General features: G+C 34.6%; 2 protein-coding genes across 5 annotated transcripts; one reads left to right on the forward strand and one right to left on the reverse strand.

Annotated features, from left to right (window-relative positions):
* Positions 1-800: 800 nt before the first annotated feature.
* Positions 801-2885, reverse strand: LOC109151391 (rhodanese-like domain-containing protein 9, chloroplastic). The gene is made up of 6 exons (XM_019299405.1): positions 2750-2885; positions 1876-2126; positions 1645-1795; positions 1419-1504; positions 1220-1324; positions 801-1122 (listed from the first exon to the last, which is right to left on the reverse strand). The coding sequence occupies exons 1-6, from the start codon at positions 2794-2796 to the stop codon at positions 1052-1054; spliced, it is 711 nt and encodes a 236-aa protein (XP_019154950.1). The 5' UTR covers positions 2797-2885; the 3' UTR covers positions 801-1051.
* A 7831-nt stretch (positions 2886-10716) lies between these two features.
* LOC109150818 (FT-interacting protein 1-like) lies at positions 10717-14555 on the forward strand. 4 transcript variants are annotated; one of them, XM_019298795.1, is made up of 3 exons: positions 10717-11079; positions 11479-11555; positions 11804-14555. In XM_019298795.1, exon 3 carries the CDS (start codon positions 11935-11937, stop codon positions 14257-14259), a length of 2325 nt encoding a protein of 774 aa, XP_019154340.1. In that variant the 5' UTR covers positions 10717-11079; positions 11479-11555; positions 11804-11934; the 3' UTR covers positions 14260-14555. The 4 variants fall into 4 exon arrangements, with proteins under 4 accessions (XP_019154340.1, XP_019154349.1, XP_019154344.1 ...); XM_019298804.1 differs by having other exon boundaries at positions 10756-11079; positions 11781-14555; XM_019298799.1 differs by lacking the exon at positions 10717-11079 and adding an exon at positions 11108-11390.
* The last annotated feature ends 5892 nt before the right edge of the window (positions 14556-20447 follow it).

The raw sequence follows: 20447 nt of genomic DNA on the forward strand, positions 1-20447 counted from the left end.
TTCCATAATCGATGAACTATAATTCCATAATCTATGAATTAAAATTCCAGAATCTAATCTATGAACTAAAAATTCTAGAATCTATGAACTAAAATTCCAGAATCTATGAACTAAAATTTCAGAATCGATGAACTACAATTTCAGAACCGATGAACTATAATTCCAGAATCAATGAACTAAAATTCCATAATCTATGAACTAAAATTCCAGAATAAATAAACAACATAATGCTGTTGCTGGGAATCGAACCTGATTTTTTTTTTAAGAGGAGAGGCGCGTTTTTAATAAAATGACGTCGTTTTTGCATCTGTATGCACCATGCATGGTGCATACGGATGCACAGCATAACTATCCGTAGATCTGGGTCCAAAATACACAATTTACATACTCAATGTTCACAATTTACATATTAAATTTTTACAATTTACCTTTTTATAAAATTGTGAACATCCAGTACTTAAATAGTTAAATGGATGGTAGGGAAACCTGCTATCAGGTGAAATTGCATTACATTTGGGGTGTCTAGTGGCCTAATTGCACATTTTTTTTCATTTAGTTGCCTAATTGCATTTTCATATTATGTTCAGAAGTTCAGTGACCAATTTGGACCTTATTCATACAATTTATTAATTTTATGAATTGAAACATATGATTTATCTCAACTAAAAATCTAAGCTGATAGTTGAACTGCACATTGAAATATGTTCCATCTCAACTAAAAGTCTACCCTTAAAACCTATGCTAATAATTGAGCTTTATATATTTTTGTTTATGAGTTTTTGTTCCTAAATCATATAAAGTTTCTGAAAATTAGGTAATGAATAGAATTACTTATGAATATTTTACATTTCCAGAATTGAATCTTCAATGAGTCATGGGTTCTAGTCTACATAGCATTGAGCATTATACATAGAACTACACCAAAACTTTGATGGCTATTACAAACACAAACACTAAACCAAACATTTGCTCTAACAATGATGCTGCTATGCTCTTCAGATATCATCATTTACAAGAAAGATCAATCCAAAAAACCAAACACACTTTGGGGCTAGCTTGCAGGAGTCATTTGAAGTATCTTTTCTGCTTGATCAGGGAATAATGTGATCAAAAGAAGTGCACCTGGGAATTCGATCGTTCAAGAATAATTGTCAAAACCAGAAAGAAATGAAGACATGTTTGTTAAACAATTTCATTGTATTGATGACAGATAACTTACAAATTAGTACAGTTCCTAGCACAGCTGAAATCTTTCCTTGTATAGTAATTAAACCGGCCTTGCCTGCATCTTTTAACTCTTTGGAACCGACAGAATCAAATGTTCCTGGAAAAAGATTCCACCCTCCACTAATTTATCTTGATTCTTGACCTCCTAGATAAGATGCTCAGACTAAAAGCTCGGTTGTATGAATGTTTACCTGGTTTTACAGATTGAAGCCCTGACGTTATGCATGCTATGTTCTGGAAACCAGCTTGCTCTAATTTCTGGGCAGCAGCTGCAGACCTAAGAGCATCCAAACAAGATAATCACTACCAATTTAGGGAAGATAAAATATGAGAAAGTTTCAGTACAGGACAACCTTAACAGCTAGCCATAATCTTCATGAACATAGTAATAACAGTTGTAACATGTAAACAGCTTACCTTAATCCTTCTTGACAAACAAGTAGCAGCTTGCTTTCAGGTGAAAATTGGGTTCTAACGGATTGAACGAATTCAGGGTTTGGTTTAGTAAAAGGCAGACCAAAAAATAAACCGGAAAAATTGTTGTGCACAGTTCTCTTCACTATAGTTCCTGTAATGCAACATTAACATAACATTATTAATTAACTCAGCTATAAAAAAGAAGCACTCGAAAATAGGGATCATATATACCTAAGTCATTATCTTTGTTTTCAATGAAAAGTGGAACATGAAAACATTGTTTTATACGTGCTCGCTCAAACTGAGTTCTGTCACGCACATCTACCACTGCATACCCATCAACAGCAACGAGCTTCTTCGCTTCCTCAGCATTCACAAATTCAACTTCTGCTTTGATCCCCAAAGCTCTTCTACGCAGTGGTTTCCCTTTAACAATCCCCCCTCGATAAGTCTTGAGTACCAACTGAGATGTCCCCAGATTGCTGAAAGTGCAAACCCCTAGCTGGCTATTATTCCATTCCTATGATGAAATCTAATACACAAGTGTCCTAGATTTCAAGTAATATGAAACACTACATTGGCTTTTCTTTTTTTGTCAGACCACGAGGTATCCTGAACAGGTCATAATTGTAGAAGACACCTTTAAGCCCGTATCATACTCAGACTAATCCATATTCGCACCGGGCCGGCCCAATTAAGGGTCAAAGTACCGGCCAGATTGGTTTTTCCATATGAGAAGGAGTTTAAACTCTGACTTCTCTTAAGAGACGAGAGTACACGGCCACTCACGCCAATCAAGCTGGTTTCATTGGCTTTTCTTTTGGCTCATGAACTACACTGCAAACATACATGTATGCAAAACGAAATGGTACAATTCATTACAGATCTACATCTATCATTCTCTCTCTTTTTTTTTCTTTATTTTTATGTAAAAATACAGTCTTTATAACTAGAATTCATATAACTCAGCTTTCAAAACCCAACAAAGCAATTGCATACAAGAGGGAAAAACGAGAAAAAAAAACTAGAATTAAAAATAGAATACTTCAAGAGTAAACATTACAGTGGAGGGCATTGAAAATATATATAAATATTAGGAGAATACCTTGGAGAAGAGAGAATTGCAGGAGAGCAGCAACCAAACCCTGCCATCCCTGTAAAGCTTTAATTTAAATTCTTCTTTTCTCTCTTGGCAACTTGACGAAACGAGAAAGATCGGAACTGATAGCTTCTTGGCCAGCTTGGCCCAAGAAATTCGAAAGGATGAATGGGTTGTCGCCACGTGGCGACATCAGTAAGCTGGATTAGATACTTGAATACTTCCATCTCGCACTCTCTAGACTCTCGTAGATACATCACAAATTCACAATCCAATAAATTATAATATTATAATTTATAAATTAAAATATAATAAATTATAATACTAAAATATTATAAATTTAAAAAATTTAAACTAAAACATTATAATTATATATTTTATTATAAGAATATACTCTGGTACTAAATATTAGTAATATTTAAATAAGCATTATATGATAACTTTCATCTCCAAACTATGCCAAATACAATCAAGTGAGGGTAGCTTGGTCATGATAGGTTGAACTTTGTTCCAAATGTCATGGAAAAAAGATACCTAAGATGACCAAATAAAGCATTTTCCTCATATGTGAGGAATTCAAGTTCATCAAAAAAAAAAAAAAAAAAAAAAAAAAAACTTTAAATCAAACAAAGAATAAATCAATTTTCATCTACTTTTAAAAACTATAAATCATTGAAAAACATTTTTCAGCGATCTAAACTCCCTCCCTTAGAGTATTTCTTTCTCACGTGTCCTATTATTGTTCAATTTGAATGAACTTAATATTTATAATTGTTGAGAGGTTGGTAGGTTGATTGTGTCCAAGTTATCTTTTTGTGGCTATAAAATTATAAATCCCTTCTAAAAGCATGAGATTGAAGGTGAGTTTGGTTACATTAATGGGCTACTTACATGGATTAATTGGTCTAACATGTAACTAATAATGTGATTGAGTGTAGTCTTAATCTACAAGAGTCTTATGGAGTTGTATTTAAGTTAGGGTCAAATTTTTATTTTTGTACTAGCTTTTGTTCTTGAGTTAGGGTATTAGATTGCATGTGCTCTCATTGAGAGGTCGGTGCGTAGAGAGGTTCACCTGGTACCGAAAGGAGCGTAGGTAAATTATACAATCTCATATTGATTCTTGGCTCTACGTCTACTCTTGAACTAATTTTTATGGTGGAGTTACGGTATTGTTTTGAGTGCGGAATTATAGGATCAATGAGCCATGCATATTATACACACTTCAACAATGATATTTAGTAAAATTGATTTAAAGTGTTATATTAAATATCTTAGATGTTTATGAAATTTAAGGAAAATGATTTAATAAATTTCATATACATCATTTTGAACACTAAATAAAATTATATTTAATACATTTGATATTTATGAAATTAGATAAATTTGAAGTTGACAAATTTAATATACGGGTATTAAATGAAATTATACAGAAGTAGAAGAGGAGCAAATAGAGAAATAGAAATAGAATAGAGAGAGATAAAGCTCGGAGCTTGGGAATAAAGGGAAAAAAGAAAAAGTTACCATGCATATCAACTTTGTTGGAAAAAAAAAAAAAAAAAAAAAAAAAAAAGACACTATATAAGTGTCCTCTGATTATATTCCCACCCATTTTGTTTAGTGACGAAAAAAACTCACAGTTAATCATCTCAATCCAATAATACTAACATGTTGTTTGGTTGGAAGGGAGGAATTACGAGAAAAATGAATTGTAATTCGGTGAGAATTAAGTAGGAATTCAAATTACAGTGTTTGGTATACATGAATAGGATTACAAGGAGTTGAAAGGGAATAAGTGATACAATGACTAAAATAACCTTATAATAACATTATTATTATTATTATTATTATTATTATTATTATTATTATTATTTGATGGAAAACAATGTAATGAGCCTGACCCATGTCGATTAGAGAGTGTGAGCCCAAATGGATGAGGAGGGGGGCTCACGAGCATGGGCTCGCATGCATGCCTATACGTACGCTTGGACCTCACAAACATGCATGCACGCGTGTATGCGAGGTGGTTGCATGCGTACAAGGTGTTGGCTGCGCGTATGGATGACGGTTGCATGCGTACAAGGTGGTGGCTGCGCGTACGGGTGGCGATTGCATGCGTACAAGGTGGTGGTTGCGCGTATGGATGATGGTTGCATGCGTACAAGGTGGCGGTTGCGCGTACGGGTGGCGGTTGCATGCGTACACGGTGGTGGCTGCGCGTATGGATGATGGTTGCATGCGTACAAGGTGGCGGCTGCGCGTACAGGTGGTGGTTACGTACATGCATGCATGTGGCTGGAATGGCGGCTAGTGCATGCATGCTGCGCACGGAAGGGCAACTGACGGAGGGCGATGCGTATAGGAGCAAGGATCCCGGGATAGTGCGTGACAAGATCGGTCCCGTTCGAGCAGTTGGGGGTACGTGCGGAGAGGGGAGGACACATGTATGGTGGGAGCTGGAGGCCTGTAGATGTTGTACACGTGGGTGGTATGCGGAAGTCCTGAGAGGGTATAAAAGCGGGGGTTGCGGTCAGTTTAGGGCATGGCAAGAAACACAAACGACTTGGTAGCCTGGCGGTCTGAGTCTTCTCTCTCTCCTAATTGGTCCAAAGATCGATTCCGGTATTATGCATGTAATTCAGGTTTCTGTCTATCCGTTTATTTCCCTTTTTACCGTATAACTTTCCTGTACTATTGTTTATGGGCCTGCGACATTGGGTTTGTGCGCGTTTATGTGGGCCTCGCGCTCCACTGGTAATAATAGCTCTTTTATTCCGTTCTATATTTCTTATACCCGGTTTATGGTGGACCCGATTCCAATAAAACCATTATTATTATTATTATTATTATTATTATTATTATTATTATTATTATTTTGCCAACCAGAAATGTAGTGTACAGATGAGTGGATGGGAGCTAATGAGATCTTGTATTATGAGAAGGGCATAAATTTCATAATAATAGCTTCATCTCTCCATTTTTGCGCTGAATTACAATTCATAGGGGAGGATTTCACTGAATTAGGAGGTAATTGCATTGCAATTACTGTCAACCAAACGGCTTGTAATAGATCGCTTGGTTGCAATGAGGGAATTAGGAGCGGAGAAAGAAATTGTAATTTTGTGAAAAAGAAGTAATGTGGAAATTCAAATTCCACTATTTGGTAGATATGAATAGAATTGCTGTGAATTTTCAATTATAGTGTTTGACATATATGAGAACTGAAATATAATAAGTATTATAAAGATCAAAATGTCCGGGTAATTACAATTCTTATGGAAAGATATATGATTATTATGGAGGGCAATTTGGTCATCACAATCCAAATTTTATTCCCATGTATTATGGAATTGCAATTACTAGGGCAATGTGGGATTTCCAATTCATCATATTTTAAGAATTATAATTTCATATAATTGCAATTCCTCCCAACCAAACTCTGTAATTTTCCGCTTCTTGAAATTAAGTGGGAAAGAAATTGCAATTCCTCGAGTCATTATTCTATGAATCATTGTCTACACGGCTATGTGGATCATAAGTATAGTATAAATTACATTATTTGTGTATATAAAGTACATTATTTAAGTACTGAAAATAAATTATTTTGTATACTATCAAATAATGTACATTCAGTACACAAATAATGTACTTTTAGTATATTAAAAATGTACCTTGTATTAATGAAAAGTAATGTACATTATTTTAATACTGAAAGTACATTATTTTGTATATTATCAAATAATGTACATTCAGTACACAAATAATGTAGTTTTAGTATATTAAAAATGTACATTGTATTCATAAAAAATACATTATTTGAGTACTGAAAGTATATTATTTTGTATACTATCACATAATGTACTTTTAATATATTAAAATTGTACCTTGTATTCATGATCCACATAAAAATTTGTCCAATTTTTTCTCTACCAAACACCTCATAATAGGTCGTTATTGTTGGGATGCGAACTTATAAGTTATAAATGTGCCCAATGTGTGATACATCCCATGAGAATGTTATGCATGCATTAACTTCTTGTGATTATTCTAGAATTGTTTGGAATATTTCGGGTTTGCCTATTACAAATATTATTGCTGCTACTTTTCCAGAATGGATAATGGGTGCTATGGCCAACTTAACGGAGGAGCAATTTGCCACACTGGTAGGAGTCCTTTATCATTTATGGAATGCCCGGAACGAAGCTGTGTGGAAGAGAGCATTACCGCCACCTCCCACTACATGGAGGCGTGCGACCGCGGCAAGAATGGCGTATGCGCAGCAGCCTACACCGGAGCTTCACGGACGCCCGCGTTGCTTCTTCGACGGAGGTTTTCGACCGCAGTCGGGCGACGCGGCTTATGGTGTGGTATTACTACACCCGGATGGTTCATTCAAGGCCGCAACAAATGGCAAGCTCATGACTTGTTTGTCACCTCTTATGGCGGAGGCCCTAGCATGCAGAGAAGCGTTATCTTGGCTTAAGGACTGGAACGAACTTGATGTGGATATGCTGACTGATTGCACACAACTACGACATCACTTACTATCTAGTCCTGCGACCATCCTATCTTATGAAGGAGTGGTGGAGGATCAATGTCGGGCAATTATGGCCCTTTTTACGTATTGCTCTTTTAATATTGTATCTAGACTAGTTAATGTTAGTGCTCATACTTTAGCTACGCTAGCTTTTGATCAAGAACACTCTATGTATTGGGACTATGTCCCTCCTGACTGCTTGATTCCTTTCATTAATTAAAATATGCCAACATACTTGGCTTTCAAAAAAAAAGTTATAAATGTAGTTACTAAATTAATAGTCTGGGATTGTAAATTTTTAGTCCATATTTACTTGTTAATAAATTGGTTAAAAGAGATTATAATTATTATGGAAACTAAGTAAACCAATCAAACTGAAACTACTAAAAGCATACGTGTACGTAAGTCCATGCTGAAATATTTATTATTTATATCGGTTATAGACTTATAGTTTCTAAAAGAAGTCATTGGATATTTTTGTTTAATATTTGGTGGGCGTTAAATATCAGCATGGTTTAATTTATTATGGTCTGTTAACTCAATTATCTACGTCATTAATTAACTTGTGCTTTGTATTTATTATTACATTCATAAAATAAACTCCATAAGTATTTAATTTCATAAAACCATTCCACGGTAAAATTCAACCCATAACATTTAATTTTAATTATTACTCCGTACTAATTACTCCATACGACCATACGTATTGAAATATACAAAATTAGTAAATATTTTCTTTATAAGGGTGTGTTTGGAAACTGGAAATCATTTTCCGAGTTTTTGGTGTTTGGCTAGGGTGGAAAATGAGAAGTCAAAGGAAAATGAGGCATGGTCAATGAAAAATGAGCTCAACTTTTCGGAAAATGACTTCCCATTTTTGTTGGGGGAAGTAATTTTCTGGAAGGCTTCTTTGGCTTACAACAACAACCACCTTCGTCTGTCTACAACAACAACCACCTTCGTCTCTGTCTACAACAACAACCACTGTCGTCTCTGTCTACAACAACAACACTGTGAATTCGCCCCAATTCTCAAACCCAACCCTAGATCCATTTCGCAATCTCTACACACGAGGGATGACGTCTTCGTTGTTGGATTGATCGGTGAGCCATGTGATTGTGAAGGCGGTGAACAGATCGACATTGGCGGCGTTCGCACCTGACGCGCCGTGCCTCGCGGCGGGGACCATGACGGACACCTGATAGCAGTCCTCTTTGGTTTCCGGCCAGAAACCAAAGAGCAAGCACGGCTCTCTTTGTTATTTTTTTAAAATTTTTTAACAAATAAATAATATTATTTGATTTAAAAATAAATATTATTATTTATAATATTATTGTAAATTTAATATACTTTAAACAAAATAATTAATTATATAAAATGTTTAATTATACAATTCTACCTCATTTTTCAGAAAATGAGCCAAACACACAAAGACAGTTTTCTGTTGTGCAGCCAAACACGAGAAAGGAAAACGTTTTCCGGAAAATGACTCATTTTCGAGAAAACATTTTCCAGAAGTTATTTTCCTGCTTTCCAAACGGACCATAAAATTAAAAAAAAAGGGTATTGATAGAAAGCTAGCCTTGCTTGTATCGAGTCTACTCCTTCCCGTTTGATCTAAAAAAAGGGATATTGATTGAGGAACTGAGCTTGGGTCCAAGAGTTTATTAGACACAGTGAACAAAGGTCTAAGAAGCAAAGACTAGGTATATACACCGTCTTTACTAGTATTGTCAAAGCTGGCTAGCTCGCCTCACACGGGCCCAGGGACGGAGGTAAGTGTATGTTTAGGGGGCCTTGGCCCCCCTCCCCCACCCCAAAATTTTTTAATATTATATATGTATTAAATTTTTAAAAAATATGTTATATAGAATTTTAAAATTTTATTGTTTTTTCAAAATATTTGGCCCCCCTCCACTTAATTAATCTTACAGGTAAAGTTATAAATTTTTTCATCTTCTCAACTTTTTCAGTTCTCTCCTATTTCAAATTATGTATTCCATATATTGTTGACTCACATTCAAATTAAATTTCATTTAACCTACTTACTAGTTTCTCTGCCTAAAACCATGCATATATGCGGCATATACGTTATAATAAGATAATTTGTCATTAACAAAATCTATGCATATTTTTCAAGTTAATTTTTATTTTTTATTTTATTTATAACTACTTGTTTGGTTAATTTTTGTTTCATATTCTATTGTTTATCTTAAATAATTGTTTTGTTTGATTCTAAATCATGGATATCAAGTGCATTTGTTTGATTAATTATGTAAATTTGTGGTTGTGTGATAAATTTTGTATTTAATTTAAAATGCATAATAATGTAACAATTGTGTAGTATATGTATTTGAGAAAACAATTGCTATTATGTTATGTTGTGAAGATGGTTTTTCAAGAAATAATCAATAGTCTTTTAAAACATGCTGGAATGTTTTCATTCTTTCAACCGTACAAAGTAATGTGCATTGAAAAACATATTGCAAAATAAGTTAATATAGATTCAATTATAAATAATTTATTCTAAACTTTATTGAATTTGTAATGTAATGATTATTTTGAGATATGTTAACGGGATATCAATGTATTTAATTTAGTACTTCAATCGTAATTTGGCCCCCCGCATTGTTCCGTCCTGGCTCCGTCCCTGCACGGGCAATCTGCGGACTTTTGTTTGTTTGTGTTTTAGTCTTTTTTTTTTTTTTTTTTTTTTTTTTTTTAATTCATGTGAAATTAAGTAAAAAATTTTAAAATGACAAGAATAAAAGTACTAAGCATTGCAAATTTGCAATCCAATTTTAAAGTCTAACAATAAATCAATAAATAATAAATAAATATATTAAAACCATGTTCACGTTCAACTTTCAAAATTTTTAAATTCAAAACAATGAAACAAACTAAAATTATTAACATTCAAAGTTCATAATCACATATCAATTCATTAATCATTACACAATCAGTCCAAAACAAACTACGCTTCAAGAAAATTCAGTTAGAACACGAACAAAAACATTTTCAACATCATCGTCATCACCTATGCAAAAATTAAGAAAATTGAAAACATATTATTGTTTATGATAATTAAATCATTAAACTGTTCAATAAAATATTATATAATTTAGCAAATTTCCTTTTATCATCTAACTCAAAACCGCTTAACCAATTGCAAATACAAATCAATTGTTGAACATTTGAAAGAAGCAAACAAAGTAAGATAGTCGCCCGTTATTGACCACCCCGTTAAATAGTGCGTATAACATACACCGGGAAATAGTATCTGCGTGGCACAGAGAACCACTGGACCGGCACGCGCGACCCGGGTCCTATGGGCTCTGCTCTACCACCAGCGACAAAAGGACAACTATACTCATACGCCAATAAAGAAACCCAACAAAAATTAAATAATAAAACTCAACACAGATTAATAATTTTATTATTATATTTTTCTCAGAGAAACAATCTGCACTGCGTACCCACCGTCGCCGCTTGGGTTACCCAAACGGGTCACTACTCTCTCTCTCTCAAAATTGTCTGTAAAACTCTCAACTTTTCTCTCTCTAGACCAAACCCACTGTAGCAGAGACTAGCACAGGAGAGGAGCTGTTCTCTTCTCTCTCTTTAACCTTCCACTTTCTTTGATAACACTAAAAAAAAAAAAAAAAAAAGGAAAGCAAACCCCTCCCACCACTCTTCGCCTTTTTCTTTTTCTTGTTCCCAGTGGGTAATATTCAGAACCTTATCAGCTAAATTCCCACCATCTCTGGTCTCTTCTCCTCAGCTTCCGTGAACCCTCCAGGTATATTCATCCAATCTCCTTCCCTCCCCTCTTTATCTGTCTATGAGTTTTTCTTTCATAAGATGTCTTGTGTTTGTGTATCTATCTATCTACTGGTACGGATAGGTAAAAGAGCTAAAATCTTGACTCTTGGGCCTCTGCATTCGTTGCTTGCTGTTGTGTTTCGCTCTTCGATTTTACTTTATTTTTCGGGTTTTCCCCTACGTTTAAAAAAGTTTCATTTTTTTTCCCCTTTGTTAGTAGTTGCAATTTTTCGTGTTATTTGTCATTCTTTTCTGGGGTTGTGAAAAAGGAGGAATTTCTTGAGCAAGGTGGTTGTTAGTTAGAGCATTTTGACTCCTCGGTTGGGCTGTCTCTTTTTAATTTTTTTTTTGAAATTTTTTAAATTTTATGTTGCAGGTTTGGAGCATTCAGATCTGAAGTATTTCTATTTTTCTGATGATCATTTATGGGGTTCTCCTTCCTTTTTGGAGTTTGTGAGTTTTTCTTTTGACGAAGATCTAAGATTTAAGCTCATCTTTCCATATATATATATATATATATATATATATATATATATATATATATATATATATATATATATATATATATATATATATATATATATATATATATATATATAATCTGATATCTCCTGTCTCATATTTTGGCTGCATTGCTTTAGAGCCCATTTGGATTTCAATATTTTCCCTAATCTTTAGGTTTTTCTGGGTTTCTGAAACAGCTTATTTTAGGGGAGATCTATAAAAGCTTTGGAAAGACTTGTTTATTTGTTGAGCATTTGGCTTTAACTCAGATTGAGGACTAGAAGGTTGTCTGGTTTTTGTTGTATTGTGGAAAAAGAACAACCACAAAATGCAGAGGCCTCCACAAGAAGATTTTATGCTGAAGGAGACCAAACCCCACCTTGGTGGGGGGAAGATCACAGGTGATAAGCTCACTAGCACCTATGATCTAGTTGAGCAGATGCAATATCTTTATGTCCGGGTTGTGAAAGCGAGAGATTTGCCTCCGAAAGATGTCACGGGTAGTCTTGATCCTTACGTTGAAGTTAGGTTGGGGAACTATAAAGGCACGACCCGCCACTTTGAGAAGAAGAGCAACCCGGAATGGAACCAGGTGTTTGCTTTCTCTAAGGAACGCATTCAGGCTTCTATGCTTGAGGTGATTGTGAAAGATAAGGATTTTGTTAAGGATGATTTTGTGGGTCGAGTTGTGTTTGATTTGCACGAGATTCCAAAGAGGGTTCCGCCCGATAGTCCTCTGGCTCCACAATGGTATAGGTTGGAGGACAAAAAGGGGGATAAGGTTAAAGGCGGAGAGCTGATGTTAGCCGTTTGGATGGGAACCCAAGCGGACGAGGCATTCCCCGACGCGTGGCATTCTGATTCTGCAGCTGTTAGCGGTGCCGATGGCCTCGCAAATATAAGATCTAAGGTGTATCTATCACCCAAGCTTTGGTACTTGAGAGTTAACGTGATAGAAGCTCAGGACTTGGTGCCCCATGACAAAAGCCGGTTTCCAGAAGTTTTCGTGAAGGCAATTCTGGGAAACCAGGCTTTGAGGACCAGAGTTTCCATGAACAAAACCATCAATCCAATGTGGAACGAAGACTTAATGTTTGTAGCAGCAGAGCCATTCGAAGAGCAGCTGATTTTAAGCGTGGAAGACAGAGTTGCACCGAACAAGGATGAGGTTCTTGGAAGATGTGCAGTACCATTGCAGTACGTGGATAGGAGGTTGGACCATAGGCCTGTGAACTCGAGGTGGTTTAATCTCGAGAAACATATTATTGTCGAGGGGGAAAAGAAGGAAATCAAGTTTGCGAGCAGGATTCACATGAGGATATGCTTGGAAGGTGGGTATCACGTCCTCGATGAATCTACCCACTATAGCAGTGATCTTAGGCCAACTGCAAAACAACTATGGAAGCCCAATATTGGCGTTCTTGAATTGGGTATCCTGAATGCTCATGGCCTTTCACCTATGAAGACAAAAGACGGGCGAGCAACGACCGATGCATATTGCGTGGCTAAATATGGAACAAAATGGGTCCGGACAAGGACTATTATCGACAGTTTTACTCCCAAGTGGAGTGAACAGTACACTTGGGAGGTTTTCGATCCGTGCACTGTTATCACTATCGGTGTATTCGATAACTGCCATCTCCAGGGAGGAGATAAATCTGCAGGGGCGAGGGACTCGAGGATTGGAAAGGTCAGAATTCGTCTTTCTACACTGGAGACAGGTCGTGTTTACACGCATATTTATCCGCTCCTAGTTTTGCATCCTACTGGAGTAAAGAAGATGGGTGAAATTCATTTAGCTGTGAGATTTACTTGTTCTTCGTTGCTAAATATGATGCATATGTACTCGCATCCCCTGTTACCCAAAATGCACTATATTCATCCGTTGACTGTTAGCCAGGTCGATAGCTTGAGGCACCAGGCCACTCAGATTGTTTCGATGAGACTTAGCCGAGCGGAGCCACCGTTGAGAAAAGAGGTCGTGGAGTATATGCTGGATGTTGGTTCTCACATGTGGAGTATGAGGCGAAGCAAGGCTAACTTTTTCAGAATTATGAGTGTTTTAGGTGGGTTGATTGCGGTTGGGAAATGGTTCGATCAAATATGCAATTGGAAAAACCCGATCACGACTGTTCTGATTCACATCTTGTTCCTGATTCTGGTTCTTTATCCCGAACTTATCCTTCCCACCGTATTCCTGTATCTCTTTTTGATTGGAATCTGGTACTATCGATGGAGGCCGAGGAATCCTCCTCACATGGACACCCGTATCTCGTGTGCTGACAATGCCCATCCCGATGAACTCGACGAGGAGTTCGATACCTTCCCGACTTCACGTCCCCCCGACGTTGTGAGGATGAGATACGACCGCCTTAGAAGCATTGCGGGAAGGATTCAAACTGTGGTTGGCGATTTAGCTACTCAAGGAGAGAGGCTGCAGTCTCTACTGAGCTGGAGAGACCCGAGAGCCACCGCACTTTTCGTGATTTTCTGTCTGGTGGCTGCCATAGTCCTCTACGTCACGCCATTCCAAGTCGTTGCCCTTCTTGCTGGATTCTACATGTTGAGGCACCCGAGGTTTCGCCACAAGCTCCCCTCTGTGCCTCTCAACTTCTTCAGAAGACTACCAGCCAGAACAGACTGCATGCTGTGATCGAGCAATGATAGATTTTGGTCGCCTCGTCTTTACCTTCTCGTTTGTTCATCGCTTTCTGTCCATGGAGATGTGAAGACCCGAGGCTCGGGTAGTGAACATTAGGTACTGTTATGTGTGTAAAATCCCCAGCCCCTAAAGAACTACTACTAGTCTTGGGGATTTAATTGTTCATTAATTTTTATTGCCAATCCATGTTTATTTACAGTCTTGTAAACGGTAATTTCTTTTGCTGGACCTTCTCCATGGTTAATTATTAAGTTCTATCTATGTATTGGCCTTCTTCTCCATGGTAATTTTGTCCCTTTGGAGTGCAACTGTGCAAACAAAACATCCTGGGTGAATGTCGGTTGATACAACATGCAATGTTTGCTTATCTTGATTTCTATTATTAAACTGGTAGTTGCAACATCAACATAATGACATGCTGAATCTAGTTAAACTAGTGACAGGTTAACTACATTTGACACCATCAAAACAAGTCATCATCATATGTTTATCTGCTTCAATAAATACAAATCAATGTTATTATCCATCCCCTAGCTGGTAAAAGATCTCACGGAAGAACCAGCTTAGGTAGTTTACTGGCTCAAATCAAGAAAGAACCAGCTTAGATAGTTTACTGGCTCAAATCAAGAAAGTTAATAGATAATTTCTTACTAAGCGAACTATTTGACCAATCTCTAACCCGTCAACCAAATTTGTCAAGCATAAGGTGGGAGAACTTCACAAGTTTTTGTCAAAATTTGCAAGATTTTGAATTTAGCTGTCCAAGTTACAGCTAAACAATTCCACCGTACCGCTTTACTAATTTACATGATTTGCTCTGTTACTAATAGTGAATATACAAAATTATATTTTCTTATACTTGTGTAATCAGTAGCGTTACATATACAATAGTGACATGAAGCAGGACTTGATTCTTTTAAGGTTTTGCCCAACAATATAACTATTGAAGTAAAGTGAAACATAGTGCAGACTGCAGACACAAATTGTTGGTGCGAAGTTTACCGTTAGGGGTAAGGTCAAAAAGCAGATGATGTCTTGGGTGAATTGGCACTTGGCAGTGTAATTGTAATGCAAAAGTGGGCACAGAGAGGCCTGCTCAGCTCGCTCTTTCATGCATTACAGCTGTTTCTATGGTACAAATGCTTCAATTCACTGGAATTTATTACAAATTTTACATTTGTAAAAATCTTTGGGTATTCATAAACAGGACAAATTTTACCTAACAATTTATGTTTTTGGGAGAAGGGAAGGGCGAACCCCTAAACAAAACACAAACCAGTCGCCACGGGCATAAAGAGCCCCAATGCAATTCTTGTGGACTAACTCCGCGAGATTGGCGTTAGGACAAAAACAAAACAACGTCAAATCAGGCTCAGACACATAATTCCTTGTCAGCCAGTCCGCCACTTGATTTTGTTCCTGCAAGACGTGACAATACTTGAATTTCCAATTTTTTTTTAATCCAAAATTTACATTCAAAGTGATTCCGTGAATGTAATCAACTAGATCAATATATAACCTCTTTTTGATGTAACATCTTTGGGTTGGATGGCTAATCAATCTAACAACCATTCACTGATTAATCATTTAATTAAAAAATGTAAGATAAGATAAATGAGACCGTTAATAAATTTCTATCATAATTAAAGACAAATGGACACCATATATATATATATATATATATATATATATATATATATATATATATATATATATATATATATATATATATATATATATATATATTATATATTATATTATATGGCACAACACCATGCCAAGCTGCTTGCTAAATTCAGCTTATAGGTTACGTACTTCTGCCACCTTCTAATCTAAAAAGCAAAGCGCAATAAGTTATGTTATATATATGTATATGATCATTATACATATATATAGGATGCCCCATTTGATGATCTAATCGCCTCATCATAAAGCCCTTTTTCCTATTTGCTCATTATGAATTTTAGGGAGATGATTTATTAATAATAAAACTCACCTAGTAATACACACATATTGTTGTATTATATTATTGTTTTCAATTTATTAATAACTTATGTGCATTTAAATTATTCATCAATCTTAGTTTTCTGGTTAGATAAAAATAAAATTTCTTTTCCATCCCTTAGAGAATAAGCTTTTGGTTCACCATTGGGGTCAAGTATTCCCACACTACCCTGTTGAGTACTATTACTATCATGGTAATTATAAGAGTATGTAGTAAATATAGAGAGTGAAATCTTTTATTACAAATGATTATGGTATTTATATACGAAAGAGTAAAGGAAATGTGGTGCCATGATTAATGGGAATTGTTGTCAATCTTGCGTGATTTTTCTATTCGTCGATCTTTTTGTATGGCTTGCCGGTTATCCTGATTGGTTTGATTTGAGTCGGTTTATTACGATTGACTTTGCCTCTTAAATTTCTCAATAATGAGCTTAGACCAATGGCCATATGCCCTAACAATGATATTCATGAAGTTTGAAATATTAAAGTGATGAACATTCAATTCAAATAGTATTTATATTCAATATTCAAGTTTAGAGTTTAAATTCAATGAATATCTTGCTCATAATGTAAGTTGTTCAAACTTAATTATGGCTCCCCATACTTTGAATTATAAAAAGCAACCTCACCCATTCCTTTCAACCCTACTTAAGTTCATTAGCATATATCAAAATTTTCCTTATAATGAAGGTAATAATGGACCACTCAACAAATATTATACCGTGGATCATGATCTACATTGCAAGATGTATCACTGACATATATGTTCATTTATATATATATATATATATATATATATATATATATATATATATATATATATATATATATATATATTGAAAGTTCATTTTATATATACTACACGTTAATTTTTAATATATTACTTAAATATGAACCTATGATACTTTAAAAATAAACATTCAGAATACTAAAATTAAACATTTATCATTGATGCATTTTACAATGTAGATCATGGTCCATAATATAAATTTTCCCATCCCAACATGGTACATGAAGAATTGCAAATTAATTAAAATTTTTCTAGTTTTAATGAAACATATTTTTTCTCACATTATATGTATCTTACACCAAATTAAACGTAACTTTATCTATCTCTAAATGAAATCGCAACTTTATACGACTCTCTTGCAATAATTTTCAAGCACATGCAAATTTAGTGACTATGAGGATTATACTCCATTATTTGAACATATTCTATTTTTTAAATAACAATATTAGCATATATATGAAGTAGAAAATTAGTAAATAAGAAAAAGCAAAAATGCAAAACCACTTTCTAAGAGGAAGCTTTTGAAAATTAGTATTAAAAAAAAAAAGCAAAAATACAAAAGCATCTTTTTATTTTAGTTTTTGAAATTTCCTTCAGGCTACTTTTGGTGACTAAAATTGGGAGAAGAAGAACTGAAGAAATATACATAATCGCCGCAAAAAGTGAAAGTAATACCAATTAATTGAATGGTGGTGAAAATGAGGAAGCTAGACTTTTTAAAAAAATAAAAAAATAAAAAAATTGTGGGGGATCTTCAATTCATTGTATATGTAAATGAGTTCTCAACTACTAAAACAATATTTGGAGCATGCGCCTGACCTTCAACTATACACGTAAATGCCTTAATGTTGGGTCCTTGTCTTATAATGTCATTTTCAAACAACATAAACGACCAGTATACCGCCTTCAATTCCAAGAATTTTAGTTTTTAATTTTTTTTTTAATAACTCAGATTTTTTTTTACTTTGATGACTATATTTTGAATTACATGAATCTATCCAAAACTCACAAATAGATAAATTAAACTAATTTAGTTACAAAATTAACATCAAACTATACACTTATGCCCACAAAAAAAGTTCATTCTAAACACAAACATCCAATATTTGTGGAAGAGATTGAACCCCATCCTGCATAAGAATTTTAGTTTTTTTAATTAGTATTTGAATGGTTGGAAAAACAGAAAATTTAAAAAGGGAGAGAAAATGAGAGCTAGATGGATACATATATTTTTATTTATGACATGGAATTAAACAACGTGTACCACTTTAATTTGTCATCCTTACCGATATGATGCCTGTCGTCCCCTTGCTAGGCGTTTTTATTTTTTTTTAATTTTTTTCCATAGATTTTTATGTGATTAACATCATTATTCAATTCAATTTGATGTGCTTGAAAGTCAAAGTAAGAGAATATTTATACGCTGAAACTGAAATTTTTGTTGCCACTGGTTGACAATAGTGTAATCATGGATTGTTGTCACATCAATACAAAAAAAAAAGTGTCAAAAATTTTGTTTAAGTAGTTAAGTATAATGAATATTGCAATTAAGTCAATTAATGAAAAAAGTTTAAATGAGATACTCTAAATCAAAAAATAGTGTAATTAGATCTTACTTTACATGATTTTCAAAAGAAAAGATCTTACCTTACATATTTTGCAGACTATTGTGAATGGTGACACTAGTTAAGCTAACATGTTGCTTCTTGATACTTAAGTGGACAAATTTTTATTTTATTTCAAATTTTTTTATTTTTTATTTTACAAAAAGAACAATGGTCGATGGATGCCTTCTCTCATTGAGTGGTGCTTGTCTAGATATGGATAACTATGGTTGTCTTATTTGTTGAGGAAAACAAACCAATAAATAATCACTGATTTTCATTCGACAAGAATGGGTGGAAATTTGTAAAAATTTAAAATTGGAAATGAAAAATTGTACACTTAGATGTAGGCATTAGGACACCATCAATGATAACTTTTTGAGTACGTAAGATTAGAATCTAATAATAAATGTATAATTTTACTGTTGTTGTAAAAATATATGTATATGAGATGATCATTATCCTATTTTCTATATTTTTTTTAGTACTACTGACTCTGTTACAATGTAGTACTTATTCATATATACTAGTATAAAGAGTTAATACCGTTTTCATTGAGGCTTGGACACATGAGTCACATCGTGCCACTTAACCACGTACAAAGTCATTGGCATATACTGTTTTCCATATAATTATAAATGAAATGTAATTGCCCGCATGAGCAACTTAACTGGTCATAGAGGTGAAAATTGAAAAGAATGATCAGGGATTGATTCTCCCCAGCAGCCCTCCTCCCAGGTGCTCTGGCCTTTCCTGCATTTTTTCTACCATTTGCCATTCCAATCCTATCCTAACTAAGATTTTTTATATACTTATAAATGCATCTTATCATAATGTATTTTATACCATCATGGACTGATCAATAATAAGATCATCCCCAAAATTATTGTTCTCATATGGTATCAGTAAACTAAACGATCAATGGCTACAAACCTACCAAAAAAAAAAAAAAAACTATTGTCGGCCAGTGACTCCATCTCCTCTTCTCGCATCATCTTCGATATTGTCTATCAACCATATCCCCGATAAATTCCCTATAAATAACCTATTAATTTATCTCCATTAAACATACTTCTCGCACGTTTCTGTGTTCGACTTCATTTATTAAGACTCCGAATGAGTGTTTTGTTGTACCTGCGCTCTGGATGAGTGTTCTGTTGTAGCCAATCCTGCGGCCAAAAATTTGGTCCGTCAGGATTCTTTTATTTTGTTTGTGGCAAAGTAGCATCAAAGGAACTACAAGGAAATTACATCTCTACGAAAGACCAAATGGCAGTCATCTTCACCAAGTTACTAACCACAACAAGGCTAAATGATATCTAATATAAGGGACACACTCAATGTTTTCTCTAGAGAACCTTAAACTTGAGAAGATGTATTAGGACTCTGTATTATAGGCACACTAAATTTCTTTTTTCCTCTCACTATATATTATTAGGAATATTAACATTTACCATTCATATCCTAACTGTGACACTTTGTATCTTTATTGATCAATAATAAGATCTTTCTCAAAACAATTATTTGGAAACTTCAGCTAAAAAGGCCGATTTACAAACTTTATCAACATGACTTGCCTCTCCGGTAAACAGTATGCTAGGTTCCTTGTTCTTATGCATTTATTTTTAGAATATATGCCATTGTTTATGTATAAATATTATACGTATATACGACTATGAGTTTTGATTGGAATCTTCAATTTTTATTTATGCGAAATGAGTATCCTTCCTTTTGATATATATATATATATATATATATATATATATATATATATATAT

This window comes from Ipomoea nil, unplaced genomic scaffold (assembly GCF_001879475.1).
Source record: "Ipomoea nil cultivar Tokyo-kokei standard unplaced genomic scaffold, Asagao_1.1 scaffold0268, whole genome shotgun sequence".
Taxonomy (NCBI): domain Eukaryota; kingdom Viridiplantae; phylum Streptophyta; class Magnoliopsida; order Solanales; family Convolvulaceae; genus Ipomoea; species Ipomoea nil.

Coding starts and splice junctions, on each gene's coding strand:
- LOC109151391 (XM_019299405.1), bottom strand. CDS start 2,796: ATGGCAGGGTTTGGTTGCTGCTCTCCTGCAATTCTCTCTTCTCCAAG. Junction 1,796..1,875: donor AAACAAAGATAATGACTTAG/GTATATATGATC, acceptor GTTGCATTACAG/GAACTATAGTGAAGAGAACT. Junction 1,505..1,644: donor GTTTGTCAAGAAGGATTAAG/GTAAGCTGTTTA, acceptor GGATGCTCTTAG/GTCTGCAGCTGCTGCCCAGA.
- LOC109150818 (XM_019298795.1), top strand. CDS start 11,935: ATGCAGAGGCCTCCACAAGAAGATTTTATGCTGAAGGAGACCAAACCC.